Source organism: Gastrolobium bilobum, unplaced genomic scaffold, assembly GCF_033153095.1.
Source record: "Gastrolobium bilobum isolate Gb01-03AN ecotype WA unplaced genomic scaffold, APGP_CSIRO_Gbil_v1 utg5154, whole genome shotgun sequence".
NCBI lineage: Eukaryota > Viridiplantae > Streptophyta > Magnoliopsida > Fabales > Fabaceae > Gastrolobium > Gastrolobium bilobum.
This window is the reverse complement of record NW_026895880.1, coordinates 70,786-88,414: the sequence shown is the minus strand read 5'-3', so window position 1 is coordinate 88,414 and position 17,629 is coordinate 70,786. Positions and strand designations below refer to the sequence as shown.

Below are 17,629 nucleotides of genomic sequence, written 5' to 3'. Positions count from 1 at the left end.
GTATCTACCTGGGGTCTTTAACCTCTTATTTATAAGGGTTACCTCTTGGGTCTGTGTAGATCTCTCAGTTGTAGTAGGATTTAATTTCCTTTCTATTGGGATAGGGACTCTATCCTTAGCAGCCTTACTGTTTTATATTGTTAGGATAATTGGGTAATTATCCTTTAAGGGATCCTTGGGTAGGTGGTTAGGATATGGAAATATTCCATAACAGTTGCCCCCAGCCCGGCAGTTCGGAAGCTCGGACTGCTGGGGTGCCTAAGTTTGATTGATAGGTCGACCCTACCGAGGTACTATGATCCTGCCTTGGGTCTGGTGCGACTACCTCTTCTTGGTTTAACTTTTTATATTGGCTTCTTTTCTCTTGAGGTCTCTGAGTGGTGAGGCGGTGTTTGCCTTTTTTTTGACATTGAGCTCAGCTTCTTATACCATAGCTTTCTTTAAATTGACTTGGCTTTTGCCTTGCCTACACTTTTGAAGACAATATATTTGCCTTTCTGATTTTAGCCCAGCTTAATGTACCGTGGCTTTTCTAGACTTTTTTCCATATTTTGTTTGAGCCCGGCTTCGCATACCGTCTCGATTTGTCTTTTATCTTAAATTGGGGTGTGATCCTTTTCTAGGATCACGATCTCTCCAAATTCGTCTTCTCGGATTGGGGTGTGATCCTTTTTCGTAGAATCACATCTCTCCAATTCTATCTTTCTTCTTCTTCTTTTTTCGGATCAGGGTGTAATCCTTTGGCTAGGATCACAACTCTCCAATTTCGTCTTCATTTTTATCTCAGATTGGGGTGTGATACTTTTCTTAAGATCACATCTCTCCTTTTCTGTCTTCATTTTGATCTCGGAGCCTGAAGCTATGGCTTAGGCTGAGTTGAAGCTCAAGGCTGAGGTCGAGCTTTAATCTTGAAGCCCTTCATTGGGCTGAATTGGAGCTCAAGGCTAAGGTCGAGCTTTTAAGCTTGAAGCCTTTCGTTGGGCTGAGCTCAAGGCCGAGGCCGAGCTAATAACTTTAAAGTCCTTTGTTGGGCTTTAGTTGAAGCTCAAGGCTGAGGCCAAGCTTTTAAACTTGAAGCCCTTCATTGGGCTGAGCTCAAGGTCAAGGTCGAGCTAATAATTTTGAAGCCCTTTGTTGGACTGAGTTGAAGCTCAAGGCTGAAGCCGAGCTTTTAAACCTGAAGCCCTTCGTTGGGCTGAGCTCAAGGCCGAGGCCGAGCTAATGAATTTTGAAGCCCTTTGTTGGGCTGAGTTGAAACTCAAGGTTGAGGCCGAGCTTTTAATCTTGAAGCCCTTCGTTGGGATGAGCTCAAGGCTGAGGCTGAGCTAATAAATTTGAAGCCTTTTGTTGGGCTGAGTTGAAACTCAAGGCTGAGGCCAAGCTTTTAAACTTGAAGCCCTTCATTGGGCTGAGCTCAAGGCCAAGGCCGAGCTAATAATTTTGAAGCCCTTTGTTGGACTGAGTTGAAGCTCAAGGCTGAAGCCGAGCTTTTAAACTTGAAGCCCTTCGTTGGGCTGAGCTCAAGGCCGAGGCCGAACTAATGAATTTTGAAGCCCTTAGTTGGGGTGAGCTCAAGGCCGAGGCCGAGCTAATAAATTTAAAGCCCTTAGTTGGGCTGAGTTGAAGCTCAAGGCTGATGCCGAGCTTTTAATCTTGAAGCCCTTCGTTGGGATGAGCTCAAGGCTGAGGCCGAGCTAATAAATTTGAAGCTCTTTTTTGGGCTGAGTTGAAGCTCAAGGCTGAGGCCAAGCTTTTAAACTTGAAGCCCTTCATTGGGCTGAGATCAAGGCCAAGGCCGAGCTAATAATTTTGAAGCCCTTTGTTGGACTGAGTTGAAGCTCAAGGCTGAAGCCGAGCTTTTAAACTTGAAGCTCTTCGTTGGGCTGAGCTCAAGGCCGAGGCCGAGCTAATGAATTTTGAAGCTCTTTGTTGGGCTGAGTTGAAACTCAAGGCTGAGGCCGAGCTTTTAATTTTAAAGCCCTCCACTAGGCTGAGTTGGAGCTCAAGGCTAAGGTCGAGCTTTTAAACTTGAAGCCCTTCGTTGTGCTGAGCTCAAGGCTGAGCTAATAATTTGGAAGCCCTTTGTTGGGCTGAGTTGAAGCTCAAGGCTGAGGCCGAGCTTCTAAACTTGAAGCCCTTCATTGGACTTTACTCAAGGCCGAGGCAGAGCTAATAATTTTGAAGCCCTTTGTTGGGCTGAGTTGAAGCTCAAGGCTGAGGCCGAGCCTTTAAACTTAAAGCCCTTCGTTGGGCTGAGCTCAAGGCTGAGGCCGAGCTAATGAATTTTGAAGTCCTTTGTTGGGCTTAGTTGAAGCTCAAGGCTGAGGCCGAGCTTTTAATTTTAAAGCCCTTCACTGGGCTGAATTGGAGCTCAATGCTAAGGCTGAACTTTTAAACTTGAAGCACTTCGTTAGGCTGAGCTCAAGGCCGAGGCCGAGCTAATAATTTTGAAGCCCTTTGTTGGGCTGAGTTGAAGCTCAAGGCTAAGGCCGCACTTTTAAACTTGAAGCCATTCGTTGGGCTGAGCTCAAGGCCGAGGCCGAGCTAATGAATTTTGAAGCCCTTAGATGGACTGAGCTCAAGGCCGATGCCGAGCTAATAAATTTAAAGCCCTTAGTTGGGCTGAGTTGAAGCTCAAGGCTGATGCCGAGCTTTTAAACTTGAAGCCCTTCATTGGACTGAGCTCAAGGCCGAGGCCGAGCTAATAATTTTGAAGCCCTTTGTTGGGCTGAGTTGAAGCTCAAGGCTAAGGCCGAGCTTTTAAACTTGAAGCCCTTCGTTGGGTTGAGCTCAATGCTGAAGCCGAGCTAATAATATTCTGAAGCCCTTCGTTAGGCTGAGTTGAAGCTCAAGGCTGAGGCCGAGCTTTTAAACTTGAAGCCCTTCATTGGGCTGAGCTCAAGGCCGAGGCCGAGCTAATGAATTTTGAAGCCCTTTGTTGGGCTGAGTTGAAGCTCAAGGCTGAGGCCGAGCTTTTAAACTTGAAGCCCTTCGTAGGGACGAGCTCAAGGCTGAGGCTGAGCTAATAAATTTGAAACCCTTCGTTCGGCTGAGCTCAAGGCTGAGGCGAGCTAATAATTTTGAAGCCTTTTGTTGGCCCCTTTTTTATCTGAACCCGGCTTTTTACGTCGTGGTCTTTTAATTTGTACCCCGCTTATTTCGCTGAGGCTTTTTAATCTAAATCCGACTTTTTATGCCGTGGTCTTTAAATTTATAGCCACGCTTCTTTCGCGGAGGTTTTTTTATCTGATCCCGGCTTTTTATGCCGTGGTTTTTTGATTTGAGCCCCGCTTCTTTCGCGGAGGCTTTTTAATCTAAATGCGGCTTTTTATGCCGTGGTCTTTTAATTTGAGCCCCGCTTCTTTCGCATAGTCTTTTTATCTGATCCTGGCTTTTTACGCCGTGATCTTTTAATTTGAGCCCCGCTTCTTTTGCGAAGGCTTTTTTAATCTGAACCCGACTTTTTATGTCGTGGTCTTGTAGAGACAGAGATTCTCGTTGGCATTGGGGTTCTTGAGCTTCTTGCACGACGATCGCCCTTCATGCTTTTTTATTTCATGGTGAGCCCCATTGTATTAAGATTTGGTTGTGGCAGCGCTTCTCTTGCTAACGCGGTGATTATCCGTGGTTTTACGCTTGTGCTCTGCGTGCTCACTATAGTTGGGTGGGAATCGAACTTTACGATTTCCCACAAACGACGCCAATGTTCAATTCTATTAAACCGTATAATGATACCTCAAGGGTATGCACTCAGAGATATCCTATGAATAGGTATCTTGGTTGGCTTATAGCCAATATCTCCATCACTGCACACAAGCAATAGACTTATAGCCGAGACGTGGGTGTGTGCACAGTGTGGGCAGAAGTAGTAAATGAGTTCAAGTATCTACTTGGGGTCTTTAACCTCTTATTTATAAGGGTTACCTCTTGGGCTTGTGTAGATCTCCCAGTTGTAGTAGGATTTAACTTCCTTTTTGTTGGGATAGAGACTCTATCCTTAGCAGCCTTACTGTTTTATATTGTTAGGATAATTGGGTAGTTATCCTTTAAGGGATCCTTGGGTAGGTGGTTAGGATATGAAAATATTCCATAATAAATATAATTATATAACCACAGAAAACTCTCTCATTTTTTTTGTTTTTCACAAGTTTGGCTATGTGAAGTTTGAATTCATGATCCAATACAAAATCTCATACTCTTTTCTTTTAGATCACTCTTGATAGATTATTAAACTTGTACCTAGCTACAATCCGAACTGAGAACGGATTTATGGAGTTAGCTCCCTCTCGCGGGGTCGCGATCCTTTGTCCTCGCCATTATAGCATGTGTGTCACCTAGGGTATTAGGCGAAAGTAGCCTTTTGGAGGCCATGAACAGAAAAGAGGAAAAATTAAAATTTTTGTGCGGAAGAAGCAACCTTTGCCCACCCTCAATCATGTTCAACCCATGAATCATGCAATAGACATGTTAGGGGTTTAAAGTTGATACCTTTATTCGGATAATTATTCCTGATCAAATGCGTTCTTGATCAATTCTTCAGACTTGAAGAACACAAGTCCTCCGATGAAAATCCACACCACCTTGTTGTATTGTAAGAGAAGAACACTTCTTCGAATGCCCAATATCTTTCAATGGAGGTTGTTAGACTCAAGAAAAGAATAGAGATTGGGCAGCCTTTGGTTATTCCAAGAGAGAGATAGCCACCACATGTATAGATAGCCTTTGGTTTTAGTGGAAAAAATTAGAGAAGATCAGATGCAAAACTAAGGAAGAAGAGGGGTTATATATAGATGTGGCGCCTCATTAACCTAAGACTAGGTCAAATCAGCGCCCTCATCAAATCCCTTATTGGGTAATTTCCTTAATTTTATCCAATCAATCCAATTGATTGGTTTCCCCATTTCAGCTAATTAATTTAATTAATTGGTTTTCTTAATTTTATCCAACCAATCCAATTGATTGGTTTTCCAAATTTCAGCCAATTAATTTAATTAATTAGTTTCCTTAATTTTGGTCAATCAATCCAATTGATTTATTTTCCCAATTTCAGCCAATTAATTTAATTATTTGGTTTCCTTAATTTTGGTCAATCAATCTAATTGATTTGTTTCCTCAATTTCAGCCAATTAATTTAATTAATTGGTTTCCTTAATTTTGGTCAATCAATCCAATTGATTTGTTCCCCAATTTCAGCCAATTAATTTAATTAATCGGTTTCCTTAATTTTGGTCAATCAATCCAATTGATTTGTTTCCAATCAATCTAATTGACTGATTTCCTTTATCTTCTCCATGTTCAATAAATCTAATTTAATGAGTATATTTAAATTTAAATTTCAAATTCAAAATTAGAATTTAAATTAATTTTATTTAAATTCAAATTTCAAATTCGAAATTCAAAATTAGAATTCATATTAATTTTTATTAATTTAACATTTAAATTAATTAGGTTACATCATGGACCAAGCCAACTTGACCTATGATGCCACCTACTCTCTCTTGGCCCAATATGTGAGCTTTTCCAACTTAGGCACATTATGTCTTATTGGGCCCAAATAACATATGCTAGAATTCAAGACAACTTAAGATGTTTGTGTGCGACCCATCAAGCCCAACATAACCTCTGACATAAATGGGCTTGGGCCCATTAGGTCCAATCCATCTAATGACAACACAGAGCACTAGCAATGCTTTGTTGTCCCAGAGCTAGTTGAACTCATCGAATGATCAACCTGTTATACCTATTTGGTTACCGTGTGAATTATCTTTTCGTCTCGGTTATCCATCCCATTGACCTAGGTCAAGGAAAACGTATCAACCCCTGCAGTCTAGGGTTAGCTTTTGCCGAAACAGGAAATCTTCATTTACGGACTCTAAAGAGCGGGCCATCTCATGACTCCTTTACTATGCATAGATTCCTGAGTCCCGTAAATGTCATCTCGGTTTCACCGGTCTACGGATAACCTAATCTCTCATAGAGATTGACGAATTCCTTCAGCTTGTCACACTAGGCTTGAGTCCTTAGGGCATGCCCAAGAGTATACCTACGAGTCTCCATGTTTCAGGAAAGTAAGGTATACAATCAAAGCAAGCCTTCTAGAGCACAGGTCTATACGACAACGTAAGGTCTAAGGAAAGACACACCCAAATAATAAGAGACATTACCTATTGATACTATCTGTGAGATTTTCTTGTAGTGTCTCTTTGTGGGTCAGTTCAGTGCGAGCTATTCTCTAATAGGTCCACCCACGAGTTAGCTAAGACATCTCCATGTCTGCAGCTCACGAGGACTCTACCTTGCATCTCCATGCAAGTAGCTGAGTCGTGCTAGTCTTACCCGAGATAACCAATGCCCATTATCGGTATCTCTAGACTAGGAACATATTTCTGGCAATGGACGTGTGGTGTCATTAAGCCCTCATGATCGTGATCCCTATTACAGATCCTCAATGTGACACCCATTTCATTATTCCAAGGACTTTATCTAGTTACTCATATTCAATATTTGAGACATTCAATATGAAACAAAATAAAGAGTGCTTTTATTCATAAAATTTATTCATAACTAATAAAGAAGTACATGGGTCCATCTGACTCTTAGATTGTCTCTAGAACATCTATGTACTAACATTAGGGGCATGATGACTTGACGTTATCCTCACCTTCCCCCAACTTATCACCGGTAGTCTGCTCGGGGTTTGAAATCATGAATCCCACATATTGACATCAAGAAGAAAATCACTCCAACATTGATCTTCTATAAGAAAGTCCATGTCGTTCTCTGCATTGACTCTCACGTCGTCCATCACAGTTCCCATCCACTGATCCAAACAATTATTGCTCTCTGATAAAGCTGCATGTGTTTCAGTAGTGCACTCTTTGGTCTTATTCTCATCTTCCCTAATGAATCTCCTTTTCAACCAGGGAGAATTTCTTGAGAAAGTTAGAGGCTGAGGCTTTATCACAAGTTGAGGTTTCACTGTTTCCTTTGGCTTTGCATTGATATCTTCCTTATGAGAGGATACCCTCCTTCGAATATAGGTATTCCAATAGTTTTTCACATCGTTAGGAGTTCTTCCAGGAAGCCTTCCAGCAATCAGGGACCATCTACAATCACAAACTATTCTTAGTCAAACACCGGTGATATATATATATATATATATATAGGAAAAAATGTGTATCATTTTAAAGAATATAAAGTTATATCATTTTAAGAGAGATAAAAAGATAGATAAAGGAGGAGAGAGAGGGGACAAAAAAAAATAAAGATATGGGTCCCACCTCTTTGTGAGAGTGAAATAACATAAGTTGTGTAATTTAAAAGGACAAACACTTTTTTCATATATATATATATATATATATAGGGCTTATCATTTCTCAAGCTGCAGGAGATAACTTTATCTCCGGCTACTGTATCATAACCATACAAAGATAGATCAATGGTGATAAAGAAAGAGAGAGAAAAAGAGAATCATAATCATTCAAAGATGAATCAATTAATATAAGGAAATAAATAAACAAAACGACGTCATTTTGGGGTGGCCAGAGATAAACTTATCTCAAGTTGTCGGAGAAATATTTTTTCCATATATATATATAGAGTCAATTGGATGTTCAAGATATAAGATTTTGTCCACTCACCCCTTGTAACTATACAGAGAATATATAATTATAATATTAAATTTTTTTCCTCTCTCTCCACATTAACACTTTTATAGCATAGAGGTTGTGTTGAAAGAATAATTTTTTTATGCTGGTAGCTATCGTGTAAAATTGTGAATTTTGTGAATAGAATAATACAAACTCAACTATTATCCTTTGTTTTATGTATTATTTTTCAAAAAATAAATATGAAAATATAAAAGAATAGAAGTTATTGGTCTTTACCCATTTTTGTTTTATGAACAAAATTTTATAATATGATCATTTAATAGGTAATACTGTTTGCCCCTTATTTATTTTTTTTATCAAATCTTAAGCATCCATAAATAGTTATCTATGTGTATTAATTCAACCTGTTTCCCAAAAGTTTATGCAATCTTATCATCATATCAATTTCGTCCTCAGTGAACCCTCCTCGCTTGATATTTGGTTTTAGATAATTCAACCACCTCAGTCTACAGCTTTTGCGGCATCTGTTTAAGCCTGCATAAATTCAACAACATATATATAATTAATAACAAAAGCACAAGTGGTGCACGGACCTCTGTCTAAGGCAACCAAAAATATGAAGGAAAAAGCGAAAGAAACAAAAAGAAAAAAAAAAAAAAAAAAAGTTTTTTGCTTCCCTTAAATAACTATTTCTTGGTAATCTTACAGTAGTAGTGGGCCATTATACTATCATAAAAGCAATATTATATACCTGCTCTTGCAGGAACTAGGTGCCATTTTCCTTCCCCGTATTGTTGCACACAAGCCCTCAAAAGGTCATCTTCCTCTTTACTCCATGCGCCTTTTCTCACAAATAAGGATCCTTCCATGAGTTACAATAAGATGCTTTGCACTGCTCGCAAGACACTCACGCACCTAAACCTGGGCAATAAGTAAGCCTAGCTAGTTAATTTCTTTAAAAGCTGCTCAACTCTTTTAACATATATGTACTCGAGAATACACTCAAAGAATCAACGTGCAATGTCTAGTGTCCACAAAACAAAAAGACTTCGTGTAAACATGTGGTGCCACAAATGTAGGAGGTACGTCTTTTAACCGCACGTACCTTGCAGTTTAACTGGATGAACCAAGAGGTGCATTTGCTTTACCTAAAATGATTTTTAAAAGTTTTCCTTTTTTTTTTTGGAAAAATTATTTGTTATTTTAAAAATATAATTTGGTGTCATTTTTAATGAAACTCTGTAGTTTTATTGTGTATTTGACATGTTTTACATCCTCTCTCTTCCACAAAATTAAAAAAAGAGATAAAATGAAAGAGAGAATATAAAAAAATCATCAAATACATAACAAAATTACGTAATTTCATTAAAAATGATATAAAATCGTGTACTTTAAAATAATAAATAATTTTTTCTGTTTTCCTTGTGTTTTGTATAGAATATTAATATTTTTCTTAATGCAATTTCTCTTTTTTCTTTTGGGTGGAGGAAGGATTTTTCTATGTTTTACTAGTCTAATAAAAATAGGTTGTGTTGTGTGTGTGTGTGTTACACGTAGTTTACGTTAATTTATTTTATATGAATTCATAAATAAATTGAATGAATTGTTAACCAAAAAAAAAAAAAAAAAAATGAATGACTTCATATAATTGTTTAATTTTTTTAAGTGGTGTATCACGGGTGACTGTTTTAAGAATGGGTTCGAAGGCTCTTGGAATCGGCTTTCTAAGAAAGGGACATGCGTTGCGATGAGCCGATGAGCACTGGCATTTTTTTGGATTTTCTGGATTGTTTTCATGGAGTTTTTTAATTATTTTCTAAATAAGTTTCAATCTTTTATTTCAGTAGGGGTAATTTCATATTTTCTATTATTTTGCTTTTTGTTGCCTATTGAAGGGTGCTGTAAACCATAACTTATTTGGTTAAATAAAGATATTATTGAGAGATTACCAATCATTTGAATCACCTTAATGAGTGTACTAAACTTCTAGTCCGCAGGATGTTAAAATTTGATAGGAAGAACTTTGCCGCCTATACGATTCTATTTTGTTCAAATTGGATTAATTAAATAATTGATAAATCGATGGATGATATTATATATATATATATATATTGGAAAAAAAAGTATCTAATATTACTTTAGATAACTTTGTCTAATGTTCATTGAAACGATGTCGTTTTGAAGTTGAAAAAAAAATTAGAATGATACAGACTATTATAACCCTGAAATAAATTAAAATAATAAAAACATCATGATTTCCGCCCCAAAACGACGTCATTTCGGTGAACATTAGATAAAGTTATCCAAAGTAACTTTAGAAAAAATAAACCCATATATATATGGGGTTTACATTTCTTCAGCTGCTGGATGTGCAGCAATCAAATATTTGCTATATATATACTTGAAAGCATTAAATGCGAGAAATCATAACCACACAAAGGATGAAAGCATTAAATGTGGGCAATCATAACCATACACCTGTCGTTGTTGTACGTAAAGCGGCTGCAGAAATGATTTTACCTATATATATATGTGTGTGTGTGTGCAAGATCTTACACTCAATCTTAACTGTTGATTTCCGTTCATCAAACAACTGTAATTAATTAGATTATTCCCATTAATTAATTATTAATTATAACCGTTAGATATGCAAAAATCAACGGTTAAGATTGAGTCTCTTACACCGGCGCAAGAAGATCCTGCATATATATATATATATATATATATATATATATATATATATATATATATATATATATATATATATATATTGTTGAGAGCTCTGCCTACTCTGAATCTTAATTCGTTCTATTTAGCCAATTCGCATATTGTTCAATGCTATGGATCAAGAGTGTCCAATCAGAGATTAGTGAGTCTATGTAAGATCAATATGCTCTCAGATATCTATGAGAGATACCTTAGAAGATGACAAATCACTTGCACTATGGTGAGCAATGTAGCCAGAGAGTAGGGGTGTGTGCACAGTGACAATGATAAGAACCCTAATTTATAAATTGTGATTTTGGAAATTGTTTAATAATTAAGAGAGAATAATTAGAAGAGAATTCTAATTATTTAAATTAAAGCACCTTTTCAAGAAATGAGTGAACAATGTTATTTTGGGATAAAAATGCGCGTAGGCAAAATTACTCGACATTTTAAAAATAAATTAGCAATAATTATCCCATAAATTTTATGAAGTTAAAATGACAAGAAAAACTCATAAGTTAAATAGTCCATCTGTTTGTGGAAAAAGGATTATTACTCACTTAAGTGTTTTAACTTAGTAAACTAACGTGAAAACACTATATTCACCCTCATAAACACTCCTCGACATTTTTCAGAAACCCTAGACAGCAGCCACCTCCTCCTTTCCTTGCTTGTGAGATCACCACCATCCATAGAAGGAAGTATTTTTCTTCAATCTTAAACACCATCATCCACCAAAAATCACCCTTTGTGGAAAAATAATTAAACTTGAAGAGTCCAAATTCGTGCACCTCCCTAGTCACCCATGGAAATCGATGCTTGAGCTTGGAACAAAAATGTCTCTTCTTTGGTTATTGAAGCTTCTTGGTATGAAAGCCTTGATCTTTCTTTAGTTTTCCTTGATAAATGACATAATTTCGGGTTAAAAGAAGGAGTTGGTTGTTGTTTATGGGTTAATAACGTGTTGGGATATTGATTAAATGGTCATATGAGCATAGGAGAAGCCTAAGAGGACCATTGTGCAGCTAAAAACTATTATTTTGGTCTTTGTCGAAGAGGGATTCGAATTTCGAAAGGAACTCGAATCCCTACTCTTAAAATGCTGAATTTCAGCTTCTATCAAGGAGGGATTCGAATCCCTTTCGAAAGGATTCGAATCCCCACTACTGTAGTGGAACGTAACAAAGTAAAATATGAATAACTTGAGCTGTAGAGCTCCAAATTGAGTGGGATTTGAACCTATGTGAATGTAACACATAGGACTATATCCTTATAAAATTTAAGAGCCATTGGATAACTGGATTAATCGCAGTTGGAGTTTAAAGTCGCTACCCTATTCCTGAAAATCCAGTTTGCAACAGTGATAATGGATAATTTATTGACTTATTTATCACTCTTGATTAGTATTTTGGATTATTTGGAATGAAAATATTGATCTTTTGGGTTAAATTAGATTTTTGGTTGTTTAATGGGTTTAATTTATTTTCGTCATTAATTCCCAGCTTTATGTTACATTATTATTTTGACCATATCTCACTCCGCAGATGTCTGATTGTCTTCGTTCTTGTCACATTTTACAGATAACCCAAAGGGCTACAAATTCTATAAAGACATGAAATCCCATTTCAGACACAAAAATGGTCAAAATTAAAACCCAAGTTAGAAACGAGTTGCTGGTTTTATTAATTTAAGTTTGTAATTAAAACCCATTGTTGTTGAGCTCTAAGACCATTTGTTTAGTTTAAATTCTATTTTATTATTATTTTCGGTTGAAATTATTTGAACCCTAACCCGGTTTGGATGTGGATTAAAAGGGTTTGTTTAGGAAACTTTTCGGCGTCTTCAGTTTGGAGTTTGTACGATTGACAAATATTCTCTAGAGACCAATCTACTGTTCTTTGTGTTCTTCATCTCTTTTTCTTCTTCTTCTTCTTCTTCATTTCTGAATATTAAATCTTTTTATTCTGACCATATTTTTCTTGAATTCTTATTTTTCGTTTGTTTCTGTTTTATTAATTTACTTTAGTAATCACTTTTAGTTTAATTATTTCTTTTGTGATTTTGGGTGTTTTTGTGATTGGTAAGACGACTGTCTTACCAAATTGATCTCAGAAGTTCAATTCCCAAAGGAATTCGACCTTCTGAGCAAAAGTTACTCCTTAAAATAGAGTGAGGTCACCCTTAATTTTGTGAAATTCTATCGTTTACTAACCCTTTTTGCTATTTTTAGGACGTATTAGGTATTTCTGCACTTGTTCAACTTGCTCTGATCGCTCTAAAAATTGGTGAGTTGAAGAAGACGATCATCCCGGTCAAAACATGCCAGGCTAGGCCTCACGATGAAGGCCTTTGTTTAGCCAATTCCTTTGTTTACTATTTCTTTTTAATTTTTGAAAAAATATTTATTTGATTTTTTAGCTCCTATGTAGGATTAAACTTTTTATGTGGTGGTCTCATAATTTTTAAAAATCGTTTGCTTTCTTTTATATTTATTTTCATTGTTTTACATAAGTTTCGTGTGTTTATGTATGTTCAGTAGTATTTCTGCTGTCTACATGTGCTTATGATGCATGACTAGGAATAAGCAATGTTCATGATCTCTCTGCATTTGATCCTGAAATAGAGAGAACATTGCATGTTGCTAGAAGAGCTCATTGGTTAACATATAATAAATTTACTAAACTTGATCCTATTTCTGAGCATACTGAGCATAGTGATTTTAATTGTTCTAGTTCTTTTAATAGAGTAGATTTCACTTCTTCTAGTAATTCTGTATTTAATTCTGAAATCATGGATAATAGGAGTTTGAAACAATCGGCTGCACCTGATGTTGATAACTATCAGCCATTGTGTATTTGTTATCAGCCAAAGTTCCATGGTCTTGCAGGTGAGGATCCTCATAAGCAAATGAAGTAGTTCCATGTGGTATTCATTATTATGAGGCTTAAATAAATATAGAAAGCGGTTAATAATGCAAAAAGTCGCTTTTCGGACGAAAAGTGCAGATACCGGTTCTGCTACTCGGTATAAATGCGTACCGAAAAAGTATCCCGGAAAATTATAATAAGTGCATGATAATTCCTAGAATATTAAATAGGACTATTAAAACAAGTTTCAAGTTAAAATAATGAGAACTGGTGCCAGAAACTGATACTGGCTATGAAAAAATGCATACCGGAAAGGTGCTGCGAAAAATAAAATAAAAATATGATAAATCTTAGAAAAATGAGTAGGATCAGATTCCAAAGTTTGGGATTAAAATGCTAAGTGTAGCTATTAATGCTAATACTGTGTGTTTAAATTTAAACCGGCTATATAAGCACCATTGCACATGATCCTAGCTCATTCTAAGTGCCTTGTGCGTGGGAAATTCTGAAGTTTGTAGTCAGCCCTTACCGCCTTCACCTTTCCTCACTCTCTTGAGCCAAAGATGCCATTTTTACTCTTGGTTTCTCTACCAAAACACCATTTCCTTGTGTGAGTTGGTCTTGTGAGGTTGTGGGTGGCTTCTTTGCTGAGTTTAGGTTTCTGTTTTGTTGAGATTAGGGGCTGAGTTCATAAGCTTGGGTGAGAGAGCCTTTGTCTTGTCTTGTTGGTGCTCCAAGGAGTAACCTTTGTGAAGAAATGAGCCATCTTGAAGCTCATTTTCATGCACTTGGTAGTCAGCACTTTGGGAGCTGCATAGTGAGCTCCAAGAGCCTTCCTTGTTCTGTTTTGAACCTTGGGTAAGCTTCACCAACCTTGGATCATGAGTCTTAATGGTTAAAAGAGGTGTCTTGGCATGTTTAATGAGTTAAACAAGTAACCAACTGTTATATGAACTTAAAAGAGGTTAAACATGCATACTTGGATGTTGGAATGGGTTAAAAACCCAACCTTTGGAAGGATATCTCGCGAAATGCAGAACTGCATTCTGTCGCGAAATATCCGGATATTGATTTCCGGATATGGGGATCTGAATATCCGGATATTGATATCCGGATATTGGTAGAGAGATATCCAGATATTGATATCTGGATATGCCCCTGACAGATATCCAGATATTCTGGGAATTGCGGAACAGTGGCGGTACTGTTCATACAGAATGTCATTTTGGGTTTGTGAACCCATGATTGGCTTATGTAGACTTCTGTAATAATTAAACTAAGTCTGAATCAAGTGATTAAGGGCTTATGAGTAAGGAAGGGCGTTGTTTTTAAATCTTATGCTTGTTGTGCATAAATATTGATAATATTGTTGGTCCAAACGGATTGTGATCTTGCTGTTTGTGGACTCTGAGGTATTGTGGACCCTTGGCTTGGATAGCTAGCTTGTAAGGTAAGCTTTCGTGTCCTCGGTTTAGCCATTGTCTGTTCCACCATACTCCATGGGGGGATGGTTATACACATGATGTGTTTTTATGTATTGTTTTGCTGAAATACTATTGAACTGTTAAGTGCAAATGCTATATGATATGTATGTGGTGTTCCGTCTAAACAGGAAGCCATGGGGTGGTACAGCATGGGCTGGTACAGCATGAGCTGATACTGTGTGGGTAATAGACGTATTCCTGCACTTCTCTGGTCAGTAGAATTGTTATAACACACATGGCATGAATATCTGTTGCATTGCACTGATTTTGGAACTGATATTGAATTACTACTTTTAGAACTTATATTGCACATGTAAGTGAGCTTGGGGTGGAAGATCCTTGAGGACCCCTTGTCTTACTGAGATTTCTTGTTTAGAGATCTCACCCCACGTTTGGGGCGCTTATTTCAGGTTCAGGTATTATGGGGGCTGATGCCTCTAGCGGCAGGAGACCAGAGCTTAGTTGATGATTATTGCTGGATATTCTGTTGATATTATGTTTTTAGTTGCTTTTATTATGCTGTTGATGTTGAGACTTATGTTGGGCTTGTGCCTTATTTAGGTGAGCATGGGTTTGTCCATGCCACTTTATGTTAGTACTTTGAGTTGAGTTGTATAACTTAGTAGGTCATCCGATCTACGTGTTGTAGTTTCGTGACTAGAGACTTATATCGGTTATTTTAATTAATGAGGTATTCAGTTAGCTGTCTTTTGCAATTTACATACAAGCATGGTTTTATTTAAATGATTAATTAAGCAAGTTGGTAATGATAATGACGTCATAAATGAAAAGAAAAAGATATTCCGCATTTTTAATTAAGCGCAGCTTAATACGATGATATGATAACATTACCGGATATATATGGGGTGTTACATTGCTACTCTAGGAGTTTGACATTGAGATTAAGGATAGAAGTGGAGTAGAAAACCAGGTAGCTGACCACTTGAGCCGCAATACTCATCAATCCTCTTATTCTTTTCCTATTCGTGATGATTTCCCTGATAAGCAGCTTTTACAGCTGCATGGTAAACTCCCTTGGTATGCTAATTTAGTTAATTATTTGGTTGCTGGTGTTTTTCTTTCTGATTCCACTAAGCGCAAATCCTAAAATTGATAACTAACATATTTATCTTGTAAATCATGTGATAACTGTCAGAGGGCAGGAAGTATTTCCTTTAGACAAGAGATGCCGTAACATGCTGAGCACTTGAAGATTGTGTTGCAAGTGCTGAAGGAGAAAAAGCTTTATGCTAAGCCTTCCAAATGTGAATTTTGGCTTAAGTCCGTAAAGTTTTTGGGACATGTGATTTCTGCAGAGGGAGTCACAGTGGATCCGAACAAGATTGAGGCCGTGCTTGATTGGGAGAGGCCCAAGACGGTAACTGAAGTGAGGAGTTTTCTGGGTTTGGCATGGTACTACCGGAGGTTCATCAAGGGATTTTCCATGCTGGTTCTGCCATTGCCTTACCCGCAAGAAGACGCCATTTGTATGGACTCACGAGTGTGAGGAATATTTCCAGGAGTTAAAGGAGAGACTGACTACAACACCTGTGTTGGTCCTTCCTGATCCTGCTGAGGAAGTTGAGTTGTACGCCGACGCCTCTGGAGAGGGGCTCGGATGTGTGTTGATGTAGTTGAGCAAGGTGATTGCCTATGCTTCGAGGCAGTTGAAGCCTCATGAGGAGAACTACCCGACTCATGATTTGGAGTTGGCTGCTATTGTGTTTGCTTTCAAGATTTGGAAGCATCATCTCTATGGCATGAAGTTTGCAGTGTTCAGTGATCACAAGAGTTTGAAGTACCTGTTCGATCAGAAGAAGATCAATATGAGGCTGAGGAGATGGATGGAATATCTGAAGCACTACGACTTTGAGTTGAAGTACCATCCTGGCAAGGCCAATGTGGTAGCTGATGCTTTGAGTCGGAAATTCGTGAGTCTATCCAGTTTGACCATGGGTGATTATGATATCATCGAACAGTTTCGAGATCTGACGGTAACCTCTTTGTTTGGAGGTGCACTTCTCGAAATGGAAACCGTGCAAGTTGAGAATGAGCTCATGGAGAAGATCAAATAGGCGCAAGTGCAAAGAGAGTTCCTAGATTATGTGAAGAACCAGGACGGGCCTAGATTATGTGAAGAACTAGGACGGTGCGTCTTGGAATGAGGATGGACTGTTGACCTTTCAGAAGAGGATTGTGGTTCCTCGAGGTCCGTTGACTGTTGAAGTGATGACAGAGGCTCATAAGGGCCAGTTTACTGTCCATCCTGGTGCTACAAAGATGTATTAGGATTTGAAGAGGAATTATTGGTGGCCGGGCATGAAGAAAGAATTATTGGTAAACTTCAACCTCTTGAGATTCTGGAATGGAAATGAGATAGAATTTCCATGGACTTCGTGGTGGGATTGCCGAAGACTCAGGCTGGTTACGACTCTATCTGGGTCATTGTGGACAGATTGACAAAGTCTGCCCACTTTCTTCCGGTGAAGGTGAGCTTCACTACTGAGCAGTTGGCCAGACTTTATGTTCGCGAGATTGTGAGACTTCACGGGGTGCCCGAGAGTATCATTAGTGATAGGGACCCTAAGTTCACATCTCGATTCTAGGAGGCGCTGCAGGAGGATTTTGGTACGCAGTTGAGACTGAGTACAACCTATCACCCTCAGACTGACGGACAAACTGAGCGGACCATCCAGACATTGGAGGACATGTTGAGGGCTTGCACTTTGGAGCAAGGTTCAATATGGGATAGGTACCTGCCATTGGTTGAATTTTCGTACAACAACAGTTTCCATGCTAGCCTGGGCGTGGCACCCTACGAGGCGTTGTATGGAAGGAGGTGTCGGACTCCTACCTGCTGGTCTGAGGTTGGAGATAAGGAGTTGTTTGGCTCTAACTTTGTCCAAGATACCACCCTGCAGATCCAGTTGATCAGGGAAAAGCTGAAGAAGGCGCAGAA

At 38.1% G+C, this 17,629-nt stretch overlaps 1 protein-coding gene across 1 annotated transcript; it reads right to left on the bottom strand.

Annotated features, from left to right (window-relative positions):
• Nucleotides 1-6,703: 6,703 nt before the first annotated feature.
• LOC133296588 (transcription factor MYB114-like) lies at nt 6,704-8,479 on the bottom strand. Its single transcript, XM_061495600.1, has 3 exons — nt 8,362-8,479; nt 8,015-8,144; nt 6,704-7,106 (listed from the first exon to the last, which is right to left on the bottom strand). The coding sequence occupies exons 1-3, from the start codon at nt 8,477-8,479 to the stop codon at nt 6,704-6,706; spliced, it is 651 nt and encodes a 216-aa protein (XP_061351584.1).
• Between the last annotated feature and the right edge of the window lie 9,150 nt (nt 8,480-17,629).